The following is a 12,355-nucleotide window of genomic DNA, read 5'->3' as shown; positions in this document are numbered from 1 at the left end:
AAACGCTACCACATGAAGTGTATATTCGACGTAATCGTCGTATCGCACACGGCGTGCATGTCACGCCTCATGGAAAAAAAAAAAAGGAGGGAAACAAGGAAAGACGTTCAAAATGGTCAATTATTAGGCTACTTGCGACGAAATCCTCCATATGGGAGCGCGGATTTGGTTTTTCCAAATGAAATCCGTGCTCCCCCGACGCGAAAAGGAAAAGCAGTCAGGTTAACTAAACGCACGTCCGGTTTGCTGTCCTGCACTCGGCGAGAGGACAAAGGGGCAAGTTACTTCTGTTCATCTCTCGCTTAACTATAGTCACAACCATGTCGTTATCGCAGTCGAAGTACCTGTATGGTTAGTACCGCCATGGTTTAGTACCGCCAAGTATGGTTAGTACCGCCAAGTACCGCCATGGTTTAAATCGAGATGTGAAGTCGGGCGACGCGAGGTCAGCGATGCGTTTATCAACACGTTTATCGCATTGAGGAATGGAGAAATTAGGCACCGGTTGATTCGTAGAAGGGTGGCTTCGACAGCGAGTCTCTCGGTCGCAGCTTCCGCACGACAAACCCCGAGAGCGCACAGCCGACCACGCAAAGGCTCGCCGCGACGCTGAGATACTGGTAGGTCAGCTTGCCGCCGAATTTTTCGAAACATATTCCACCGATGAGGTTCCCAGTGACAACACCTACGAGTAAGAAAAATAACAAAACACGTACAAGTCAATTGGCATTTCGTGTCAGATCCGAATATTAAGTACAGTGCAAACCTGTGCTTTGTTAGTGAACAGCGCAGTGGGCAGACAGGTGCCACGACCTGACGTGGCGCTTGCTTGTGCGTTTTTGAAGTGAATGGTAGATGCGCTGTTTGGTGCGTCGGTTTCGCCATCTAAATTGGCCAGATTTCATCGCTCGGCGAGTATCACAGTGGCCGCTTTTTAAAATTTCAAAGTGGCTATGGACTCATTGAATTCACCCAATGGGTTCGGCTGGCTAATAATGTAATTGTTTTAATTTTTTAAAAATTACTGCCGTAATTATTGTTTGTACACACCTGAAGGTGTATTCTGCAAAAAAAATTAACATAGTAGCACGCAGATGTCTCCTTTCTGTAATTTTCAAGTATTGGACACACTTCTTGAAACACCCAGTATGTAAAAAAAAAAAAGAACATTGCATAAAGAAAGCTTCTCCTCAAAAAGCATCGTATAAAAGCAAAGCCAGATTTACAGGCACAAGCAATGCACGCGCAGACAAGACCTGGTGGGTATTTGCATATACAAGCTTGTGCTTGTGAAATTCCCTAAGGGGACAGTGAAATAAGAATGCAATAACCAAACGAGGTGGTGTCTTCACTTCAGGAATGTAGGGGTTACTATACATTACTTTGGTGCGCGTGCAAGTCTCGACCCCCTGGGCTTGCGTGTACTACGTACGACGTACGCGTAGACTTGCTAATGTGCTCAGAGGCGTGCCCACGACAGGACCAGGGGGCGCCTACCACTTAGTAACCTAGGGGGGGGGGGGCGAAGCTTGCCCTATACATTAACTTTAATGGAAAGGGGGGGGGGCTGCGATAAGCAGTCACCCCGTCCCCCTGAAGAGGAGCTCTGCGTACATTTATGTATGTGCTTCTGCGTTATCTATCGCAGGATAGTGATCGCGGTAATCGTGAATGTACAAGCGAAAACTTGCGTTCAGTAAATGAATGTCGCTGCCGTTAAGCCGGACGCACTGTTACCATGACCACAACACACAAGAAGGGAACGCTTCAACGCAACGTAGTGACAAAAAGAAGTCACAGTTTTGCCGTAAGGTCGAAGCAATCAATGCCATAGGGACTAATCGGAATGTCTCGCGAACTGCGAGCAGCTCGACATTAGAGCGTGCTGCTTAAACACAAAGAAGAACGCACAAAACTAACGCACAGATATACATGGGACGAACGCGATCTAACAACTGTCACAGTTGCCACTTAGTGTATCAGCGCCCCGCCGTGGTGGTCTAGTGGCTAAGGTACTCGGCTGCTGACCTGCAGGTCGCGGGTTCAAATACCGGCTGCGGCGGCTGCATTTCCGATGGAGGCGGAAATGTTGTAGGCCCGTGTGCTCAGATTTGGGTGCACGGTAAAGAACCCCAGGTGGTCGAAATTTCCGGAGCCCTCCACTACGGCGTCTCTCATAATCATATGGTGGTTTTGGGACGTTAAACCCCACATATCGATCACTTAGTGTATCAGCAGCGAGCCGCTAGTCACAATTATGAACAACCTGGTGCTCCTACTTTGGATCTTCTAGATAGCAGCTCAATCCTTTCTCAAGCGCGGCCACTGTTATCTATTCTCAGCGGAAGCTTTGCGGTGAAAGCACAAGACGTACAAGCCACCTCACTCATGAGATAAGCGAGCGGGCACGGGACACCACACCCTGTATGGCTAAGTACAATCAATGAAAGTAGGAAGCGCGTGCGTATCGCGATTTCGCGAACATTGCAAACCGAGTGGCGCGACGACTCTTACTGCGCACCCTTCGCGTTATCTCGCTTGTGATAAATAGAACATTCTAAAGCGCCTCCACGATCTGCGTACCGCCAGCCGGCCGTTCCATGGCCGATTCGTGTAACGCGGCGTGCTTTGGAGCGAGAGGTCATAGGTTTGAATTCCCGGTAGCGCATTTCACAAAACTATTTTCTGAAATATTTTCATCGAGGAGCATGCGTGCTCCCTAGCAGTGGTTACATTTGGCACTTATTCGCCAGATCACGAGTTTTGTGTAACTAGCGGGAAAAGAAATGAACAAGCCGCTTGGCGGGCTCTTTCTTATAGAATACTTAGGGAGCCAAGGATATATGTCTCTGTTGTAAAAGAGGCTCGCTTGGTGGTCCCGGGGACTCCCGTAATTCACGTTTCCCTTCAAATGTTATCTATTCTCTTACGCTCTCAAAGGGCCAGCATCGTACAGTTGCACTAAAGATAATTATGAAAACGTAAAGTTACCAACCAACTCCTTCGAAGCAGGCGTTGAGCGCGCACAGCACTGAAGCTGATACACCCTGGAGAGCGTTCTCCCTGGCGAAGACAGTCATGGATGCGAACGCCATTGGGAATGCAGCACCACCGATGACGTCGATGAAGAGTGCATGCCATGGGTTGGTCAGGAATGAATACGCAATAAGCTTTATGGCGGACGAGGCGAACGACAAGCAGTACGACGAGAAGTAGCCGATACGAGCGAGAATCTTGTCGGCCACAAAGAGGAGAGGTAGTTCGGCCAGTAGCGTCATGATGGCGAAGCCAAGGCCGATCACCAACTTGGGTGCACCGATGTCCTCCAGGAACCAGATGCTGTACGTGGCATGCACGCCAAAAAACACTCCTGTGAAACAGGTCCAGACGGTGAAGACTATGAACTCGCAGCCACCGAAAACTGTCTTGAGGTCCTTGAAGAAACTCGACGACCGGGTGCCCATTCTCAGGCGCGGCGTCCAGTGCAGAACGATCATGTCCATTATAATAAGCGTGGCGAACATGTAGAAACCGGGGGTGTACTTCGAGCGGCCATTCGTGGCAGTGTTTGCAGCGTCTATAGCGACGCCCGCTATGGGGCTTAGGATGCCCCAGCTGATGGTTCCCCACATCCTCTGCTTGCCGAAGCAGTTCGCCCTGTCGCCGAGCTTTTCGCAGACGGCAGCGTCCGAGAGCACGAACACAGTAGCACCGGTCATGAACGAGATAGCGACGAATATGACGTAGATGGCGTAGTTGACCGCGTTGTAGCCGCCCTCGAAACACGAGCAGTTCAAGCGGCACACATCGAAAGGCAGGGCACGATGTACAGTCGTGACATTCGGCTGGAGCAAGGAACACACAGAGGCCGGGCTCACCACCGAGACATTGCCGTAAAGGACAACGTCAGCCTCCGTGGATGCGTTATGGGTGCACGAGTCGACGTTGCAAGGGGGCAACAGTTCTGTGCAGTTGACGAACGGGTTGTCGAGGGTCACTTTAGTAAGCGGGCAGCTGAGACGTACTAGCGGTGGAGCCGCTGGTTCCTGCACGCTTTTGCTGAAGAACACCATGCCGTCGGACACAAACAGAGACAATACGAGAACGAGAAGTATGGCAGTAACGTTCTGAGTCTTGTCCGCGATGTAGCCGCACACGACCTTGACGAAGATGGCACCGAAGGGAATGAAGGTGAATACGTAGGCGATGTTCGACTCGGGTATGCCATTGCTTCGTCCGACCGCTGCCAGGTATGGAAGAACGCAGGCTTGAGCTGGGCAAGCACACAAAAGATGAATGGATGAAACAACGTGTAAGATTCGAAACACTAAATAACGTTCAAAGTGCATCTGCCGGGGCTAGTTGGTATGGTATACTCAAGGTGCACAGAAACGAAAAAATCAAAACAGAGCGCAAGGTTTGTGTCCGTTTTGTGTTCTGGCTCTTTGTCGGTCTGCGCAGTGCATCATTACCCTCAGAAACGGCGAAGTTCGTAAACGATTCCGTCATACCTTACTTAACGTGAAGGAAGGAAGGAAGGAAGGAAGGAAGGAAGGAAGGAAGGAAGGAAGGAAGGAAGGAAGGAAGGAAGGAAGGAAGGAAGGAAGGAAGGAAGGAAGGAAGGAAGGAAGGAAAACATAGAACGTAGGGAAGGGAGGTTGACCGCTCACATGCCCGGTTGGCTAGCCTACGCCGGAAGAATAGGAAAGGAAACTATAAAGATGAGATAGAGGTAACAGAAGGGAGGTAGAGAAGATACAGGTCAGTAAATGTGCTGACATGTATGTAGTGATGGCACTACACAAAAGTGGGGGATCGTTAAGCTTGGCCTTTAAGATTTGATCGTGATAGCGATATTCTGTTTCTATAGGTCGTACATCAACCATTTAGTACATACTATTTATTGTATGACGTTACTCGGAAAACTTAAAATGTGCATTACTTTAATGTAGTCGATAAAGTTGAAAGTGTCGGTGAAGCTTTCACATATGGCTGCAATTTGTGCAATGAGTGGCATGCTGTAAACCTTGAGCAATTATGCGCGTGAGAAGATTTCGAACTTGTTATGCACGCACTGCGGGGTCTTGAAAGAATACGGGCGGTAACGTGTGTGCCTTTTGTAATGGGTGTCTAGCTTTAAACCATAAAGCCATTATGATAATCACATGCTCTGACGCTCAATGGAAATGTGCGCCTGTAGCACTCGATATTACTGCGATATTACGTGTTTTATCGCGAAGCCTGCGGTCTATACAGGACGTGTTTTTTTTAAGTATCAACTTTATTTTCACTGCATTTACAAGCAGAGAACGTTATTTTAACAGTCTAGACCGCGATGTGAAGAGCTCTCGCTCTTCTACTACACGCTGTGTTAGCTACTGAGTGTTTTCATAGCAACGCTTGAGTGCTTATTGTCGCCACAAGATTGTACTTCTGTTTGCTTTATTTGTGTCGTTATTGAAGCTTTTTAGGGGCGAAGCTTTTTATAGCGGCACCCGTTCGTCCCCAGTAGAATGTAACAAGTACAACATTTTGACCTCCAAGGTGGTGCCGGTGAGAGATTTCTTCTGTGCGTTGTTGTTGAACAATAAAAAATAGTGCTCAATATACATGTCAATGGCTGCTAATGGGGAATGAGAGACAGGAGCATTCGGCTTTTAGTTAACGCAGGCTGCGATCACCATTAGCAGCCATTGGCATGTGCATTGAGCACTATCTGACAAGAAAGGGTTGCTACGTTATACTCGCTGGGTGTAACCTCCTTAGCTTTAGAAAGGTTTAGCGAGCGTTGAGCCGCAGTGCCATGAACACAATGAACTTGTATATACCATGAATGAACTTGAGGTGGTTGAAAATGGGAAGTAGATACGAAGCGCAAGCCGTAAGAAAGTAAAAGCCGAATTCTCCGCCTCTCATTTCCCATTAGCAGCCATTGGCATGTACATTGAGCACTATCTGACTAAAAAGTTTGCTACGTCATACTCGCTGGGCGTAACCTCCTTGGTTTTCGAAAGGTTTAGCGAGCGTTCGGCCGCAGCGCCATGAATACAGTGAACTAGTATATACCATGCACTCGAGGTGGTTAAAGGTGGGAAGTAGGTACGAAGCGCAAGCCGTAAGAAAGTGTGCGTGTGCCACCTCTCGTTTAGTCCTTGGAATGTCCGCTGGATGGCGGTGCTTCTATACGGGGAATATATGATGAAAAGATGCGAGATGGTGGTAATTGGAGTGTTGAATAGATGGACGAACGGACACATAGACAGATGCATGGATGGACGCATGAACGGACGCTGGGGCGGCTGCATGGACGAACGCACGAACAGACGCACGCATAGACGGGCTGATGGACGCATGGACAGTCACACTGACGGACGCATGCATGGACGGACGGAAGCAAGAACGAATGGGCGGACGAATTCTTCGCCTCACTCTCCATCATTCACTCCGTGGATATGCTGCCATTTTTTTTTCATAATTACATTACGTGGTTTTGCAACCGTCTTTATGCGATATCCACCTCTCTTTGAATATCCTCTTATACAAGTTTAATGTACAGTTCATATTAGGAGGTTGGCAAAGATAGTGGCGATTTGCGTGCTTCTCAGCTCAGCGCAATAGAAGAAAAAACTGAGAGAGAATTTAGACGCCCCTTATACGAGGAAATTCTATATATGAACAAGCAAAAATAAATCCAGAAAGAATAGATCACATATTAAAAAAAATATATGATCGCAATAAGTGCTTCCGAGTCAGTCGGGTGTTTTAGTGCTGGGTACGCATTCTCTTGGGGCTTTGCAGGCTTGGGAGCGTGCGGCGTTGCGTGCCCAACCCATACCCAACCCAGAATGCCTTTTAGTTGGCGCCACGGTGGCACGCACGCAAACGCAGGCCGCACGAAGTTCACACGCTCTCGCAGAGCCATAGCGTCTTGTCGGGTAAGTATTATTTAAGTCTTTTTTATGATTTAAAATGTAAAATCAAACATACATAGTGATCATTGATTGATTTGTGCGGTTTAACGTCCCAAAACCACCATATGATTATGAGAGACGCCGTAGTGGAGGACTGCGGAAATTTTGACCACCTGGGGTTCTTTAACGTGCACCCAAATCTGAGCACACGGGCCTGCGACATTTCCGCCTCCATCGGAAACGCAGCCGCCGCAGCCGGGATTTGAACCCGCGACCTGCGGGTCAGCAGCCGAGTACCTTCGCCACTAGACCACCACGGCGGGGCATAGTGATCAGGACACTTTTTTTTATTGTGTACAGTAGTCTGGTATACGCAAAAAAGTGAAAAATACAAGGTTGCTGTAACGACAGTGTCGACATCTTGTGACACTCGTGCAACCGCAGTCATGAACATGTTAGCTTACGCGTAATGTTTTTGAGGTGAAAATGTATAAGAAGGTTACTCATTTGTAATAATGTCACTGCACAGTTTTTGCACCAGATGTACAATGCACAATGTTTCTGCAATAACAAAGTTGTGGTTGTCTGTTTCACTATAGCCGCGCTAGATGGCGTTACCTATTCAGCTAGTTGGGGGCTGGCATATGCTTTTAGTTTCTATGTTCCAGGCTATTCTAGCTTTGGAAATCTGGCTGAAACCGTGTAATCGCTATAAGTGCTCGCACTTTGCTTATTTTAACTCCACGGCTAGAGTATTTGCAGTGCGGATACCGTGACTTCTTGCGAAGGTGGACCGCGTGGACGCATGGCCCCAGCGATCTTGCGACGCATCTGTTTGGGGTTTCGCGCATGCGCAATACAGCCGTCCCAACGTCCTGCGTACGCAAGCCGCTAGGGTACCCGGCGCAAAAACTCCCTATTCATTCTTCGTACATCAAGCGTGCACCACGTGATTCACTCACCTGCAACGTAGAGAAAGTAGTGTGCCTTTATGGGGAGCAGACTTCGGTCGATGGACAGAAACATGGCTGTTCTCACAAGCCGCACTGAATGCGACTAACCAGCACACCTATAGCCGCTGTCCAGTCGGTAAACCGGGTGTGTGAACGATAGTGAATTTCCGAGAAGGCCTGATTCCTGTAGAAAAAGAAAAAGAGATGCGTGTTTCTATAATAATAAGGCATGTTTTGAAGAACGTCGTGGCTCTGTTGCGCGGGGGAGGCCGTGAATGTGACTAGCGACCATTTTTACACGAACTTTAAGGCTAGAAGCTAATTCCTTGAGGATCCCGTCCGACGCAACTCTACAAAACGCTGCCGTTGGGGAATACGGCCGCACTCCATCGGGAGCATGCAAAGTGGTTTTTGTGCTGTCTGTGACTTCGGCGCGAAGTAAGCGGTGAGACAGGATTCTGTCTTCAGTGATGTATGTACTTACACCCGTGTTGCATCGAGGTTGGGAAAAGGGAAACGCTGCTTTAGCTTGAGTGGGAGGAAGTTCTGGTGCGGCTTGAGGGTGGCAATAGGCTCTTCTGACCCCCCCCCCCCCCCCTTGCCGACGCGCGTGAACTTTGTTATATAAAATACAACTATAGTTCACGCAAGAATTTCATCTTTCTTCTTCTACTTTTTAGCCACCACCACGCTTTCAGCCGGCCTGCTTTGCCATAAACATGGCATTCGAGTGGGTCGGCATACGACCGCAAAATCGGCGTTTAGTTCTTCCAGAAAAATGCGCTCGCAGTATGACACTGAGATGTACACCAAACAATCGAAACAGCGGAGCGAATTTTACGGAGGTGGGGCTTCCGCATGTTCGTGTTACTCCGCAAGTAGTATGTCAGCCATGAGGCTTATTTCAGTTTTGCTCATTCGCATCGTTAATGCTTTTATAATAAGAAAAAACATATACGTAACAATTACGAATAGGAGAAGTATACATTTCTATTGTTTGGTGTACATCTCAGTGTCATACTGCAAGCGTATTTTTCTGGGAGAACTAAACGACGATTTTGCGGTCGTATGCCGACCCACTCGAATGCCATGTTTATGGCAAAGCACGCCTGCTAGAAGCGTGGTGTTGTCTAAAAAGTAGAAGAAAAAAGATGAAATTCTTGCGTGAACTATAGTTGTATTTTATATAAAATTTCTCTTAAATGTTTGAATTGCGTAATAAAAATAAAAACAGTATTCACTTCAGCAAGAAAAAAGTACGAGCAAGATAAAATCATATTCCCCAGTGCGCCATGCGGCATTAATTTCGGTTCTCTATAGCTTACACATATATTAGTGCCAAGAAACGCTGTCTATGAGTGTAGGTTTGGAGTCAATTACCAATTTCTGCTGAGATGGCACAGCCACGCCCTTCTCTATCAATTTTCGTAGTTTCTACCCAAGCAATGCACCCCGCCCCCATCGACACTTCTCCATGCTCGATCACCTGACAGACATGGCCGGTGCGTTTCGTCTCTGCAGGGTCTGCAGCCTTCTCAAGCTCTAGTTTGCACATAGAACCTACAAAGTGCGGGGCGATATTATTGGTTAGTATTTTATACGAAACATGACGGCGACGGCAGAAAGATGCTTTGAGTGTCCATGTCTGTTCCAACCGGCTTTCTGTTGCGAGATTGATGTCACTATCCTCTCACCTGCGCAATTTCGACAGATTCTTCGGCGTAAATATTTTGGACAGGTAATCCTCGTATCAGGAAAGTGCAAAAGCTGTATACTCAACTGCTGCATCTAATTAAAAAAGGAAACAGAAATAAATAGTCTGTGAGTAATCATATTAATATTATGGGGGGTTTAACGTCCCAAAACCACCATATGATTATGAGAGACGCTGCATCGGATGGCTCCGGAAAATTTGACCATCTGGTGTCACCTAACGTGCACCTACACAGGCCGCCGCGTCTGGGATTCGATCCCGCGACCTGCAGTCGAGCACCGTAATAACTAGACCACCTTGGCGGGTTTTGAGTAGCGATGTTTTGAAACATTGCAACAGTGAAAAACAAGTCAATTCGGCTCGGGATATGATAAGCACTCATCACCAAATATCAATGGCTGCCGAATTGGTGAAGGCGCTATGGTGCTGAAAAAGCTGTCAACATACGGCCGAAAATCAATTGCACCTCACGTGCCTGAAATACATGCTTACAAGTGGCTGTTGCTTCGGGGATGTTTGAGCGATCCTAAAACTTAGCTACGTAGAAACGCTGTTTTTCTGTCAATATAGTGGGAAAAAAAGTTATATGAATCAACCCAGTCACATAGAGGGTGAAGGAAGAAAGTTATAGCACTAGCGACTGGTCCCGAAACACCCGTAATTTCAACACAAGGCCGTCTACCACGACGCAGAAGGTGAAGCGATTCACGAAGGATCGTTAAGCATGCATCATAAAAATTCGCTCGAGAGAACTACGCCGTATACTCTTCCTTCAGGCGCATGCCTGACCACGCTATTCAACTCAGCACTGAGCACAAGTTGGGCAGACCAGCGTATCATACTTGGGCCAGTTGCTCAAGCAGCGATGTACACTCTTCATACAAACCATATCCTCATCTATGCACACTTCTTTATAATAATGTGTGGAGGTTTATGTACCAAAACCACGATATGATTACTAGAGACGCCGTAGTAGAGGGCTCCGAAATGTTTGACAATCTGGGGTTATTTAACGTCACACTGACATTGCACATAACTTCCTAACAACAGTCTCTTTCCTAACAACGGTCTCTTTCCTAACAACGAGATAGCTTAGTCGCTCCACCGTAACCGCTACAGCACGGTTCTTGGCTGCTACCACCGGTTTACGTAAGACGCGTTAACCTGTTGGACAACCGGGAACAGCTGTATTTCAACTCACCATAGATTGCGCTTGATAGTTAAAGTTTCCTCTTTTTCTTACCCTCCTTTCTGCAACATTTGGCGCTAATGTACCTCACAGCATTGAAGATGCAGCATTATCTACTTTATTAGGATATATACTGTCCAAAGTTGAATACGTGTTCGTAAACAGTAGTGGATTCAATGACAGCATCTGCTTCCAGCGCACGTGGAAATTTACGCACAGTTACGTTGCATTTAATACACAAGTTAAGTGAGGTCATCACTGTATATGAAACCAAGCTCTAATTCATGAACCAGGTGCCTAAAACTGGGGCGGCTGCCTCATGAAATAAACAGACAATTAAGCCATGTAAGATATAGGAGCCATTATTTAGAGTTTTTATTTGTATTGCAGTATATACCTATTCCATAAATGGTGCGAAATTAAAGAGTAGAAAAGAAAACAAGTTTTCTTCTGTATACAGATCAAACGAATCTTCAGACGCGCTATGCGACTGTTGTAGCTTCGGTACGTACTGAAGGCAAATGTTTATTTTTTTTTCGTCCACTTGAATTTATTGCCCATTATGCGATTATCACTACTTCTTTGCGCTTTAATGTCCTCATACAGAGACGCGACTTTCTTTTGCCACTTATGAGCGCTACTAGCAAGTAAGAGACTCGAAAACCACGCTTTAGTGGTAAATTAAGCATTCTTGTCGCCTAAATTTGCGTCAGATCACTCCTGGTTAAGATAGTTTGCTGGATACGATCACTTTGGTGACGAGACGTAGGACATGCGCCGTTTCAGTGGGAATTGAAAAAAATCCCTTCTTAGGAATGCTTGTTGCTAAGAGATAACTATCAGCTGTAATTTGAGTGTGCTCTTGAATTTGGTTCACGAAGAAACGTAGCACATCTAACTGCACAATAACTATATAATTATTTACGTTGTAATTATAGTTATTTGCAACAAAGTACAGCATAATTTATTCTGATGCTTTTACCTTGCTTGAAATTCGGTGCACACAACCTTGTCATCAAACTGTGGAAAACTGACGCATTTATAGACAGCCGATCATAACGCGTGCAGCGAGGGGCCACAGTACATTTTTTTGTTTCTGATTTAACTGCCTTATTATGGAGAGGTCGAGGCTTATATAAAGTCGGCTCATCTACTTCTATTGGATTCTACAACGTAAACAAACAACAAAAAGAAGGTTATTCAAAGACCAAAAAGGAATAAGTAAACAAAAAACGTATTACGAACTGAAACAAATACGAAAATAACACAGCAAAGAATGGTTGACTTGCAGGAATTACAAATAATCTTTACTGTGCGTTCCTATGTTTCACTAACTGTCGGCTTGATTACACTGTGTATAATAAATAAAACAAGCCTTTCGCCAATTCTTCCTATTTCGCAAAAACTATCGACTGTCGTTCGCAAATACGCTTTCGTATAGTAGTTCGATTCCCGCGCAATGGGGGCAATTGAAGACGCATTATCCAATGAGCGAAGAGTGCGGCTTACCCGTTCGGACCTGCCACTCCGCTGAAGACGCCGTGACGGTCCCGATTAGAGTCCGAGGTCGAGTCGAGATGGGAGATCT

General features: G+C 46.6%; 1 protein-coding gene across 1 annotated transcript; it reads right to left on the bottom strand.

Moving 5' to 3' along the window:
- Positions 1-440: 440 nt before the first annotated feature.
- LOC119174645 (major facilitator superfamily domain-containing protein 6-A) lies at positions 441-12,355 on the bottom strand. Its single transcript, XM_037425634.2, has 4 exons — positions 12,277-12,355; positions 7,874-8,048; positions 2,996-4,273; positions 441-685 (listed from the first exon to the last, which is right to left on the bottom strand). Exons 2-4 carry the CDS (start codon positions 7,935-7,937, stop codon positions 495-497), a joined length of 1,533 nt encoding a protein of 510 aa, XP_037281531.2. The 5' UTR covers positions 7,938-8,048; positions 12,277-12,355; the 3' UTR covers positions 441-494.

Source organism: Rhipicephalus microplus, chromosome 5 (assembly GCF_043290135.1).
Source record: "Rhipicephalus microplus isolate Deutch F79 chromosome 5, USDA_Rmic, whole genome shotgun sequence".
Classification (NCBI taxonomy): domain Eukaryota; kingdom Metazoa; phylum Arthropoda; class Arachnida; order Ixodida; family Ixodidae; genus Rhipicephalus; species Rhipicephalus microplus.
The sequence above is the reverse complement of the archived record's forward strand: the minus strand, read 5'-3'. Positions and strand labels throughout refer to the sequence as shown.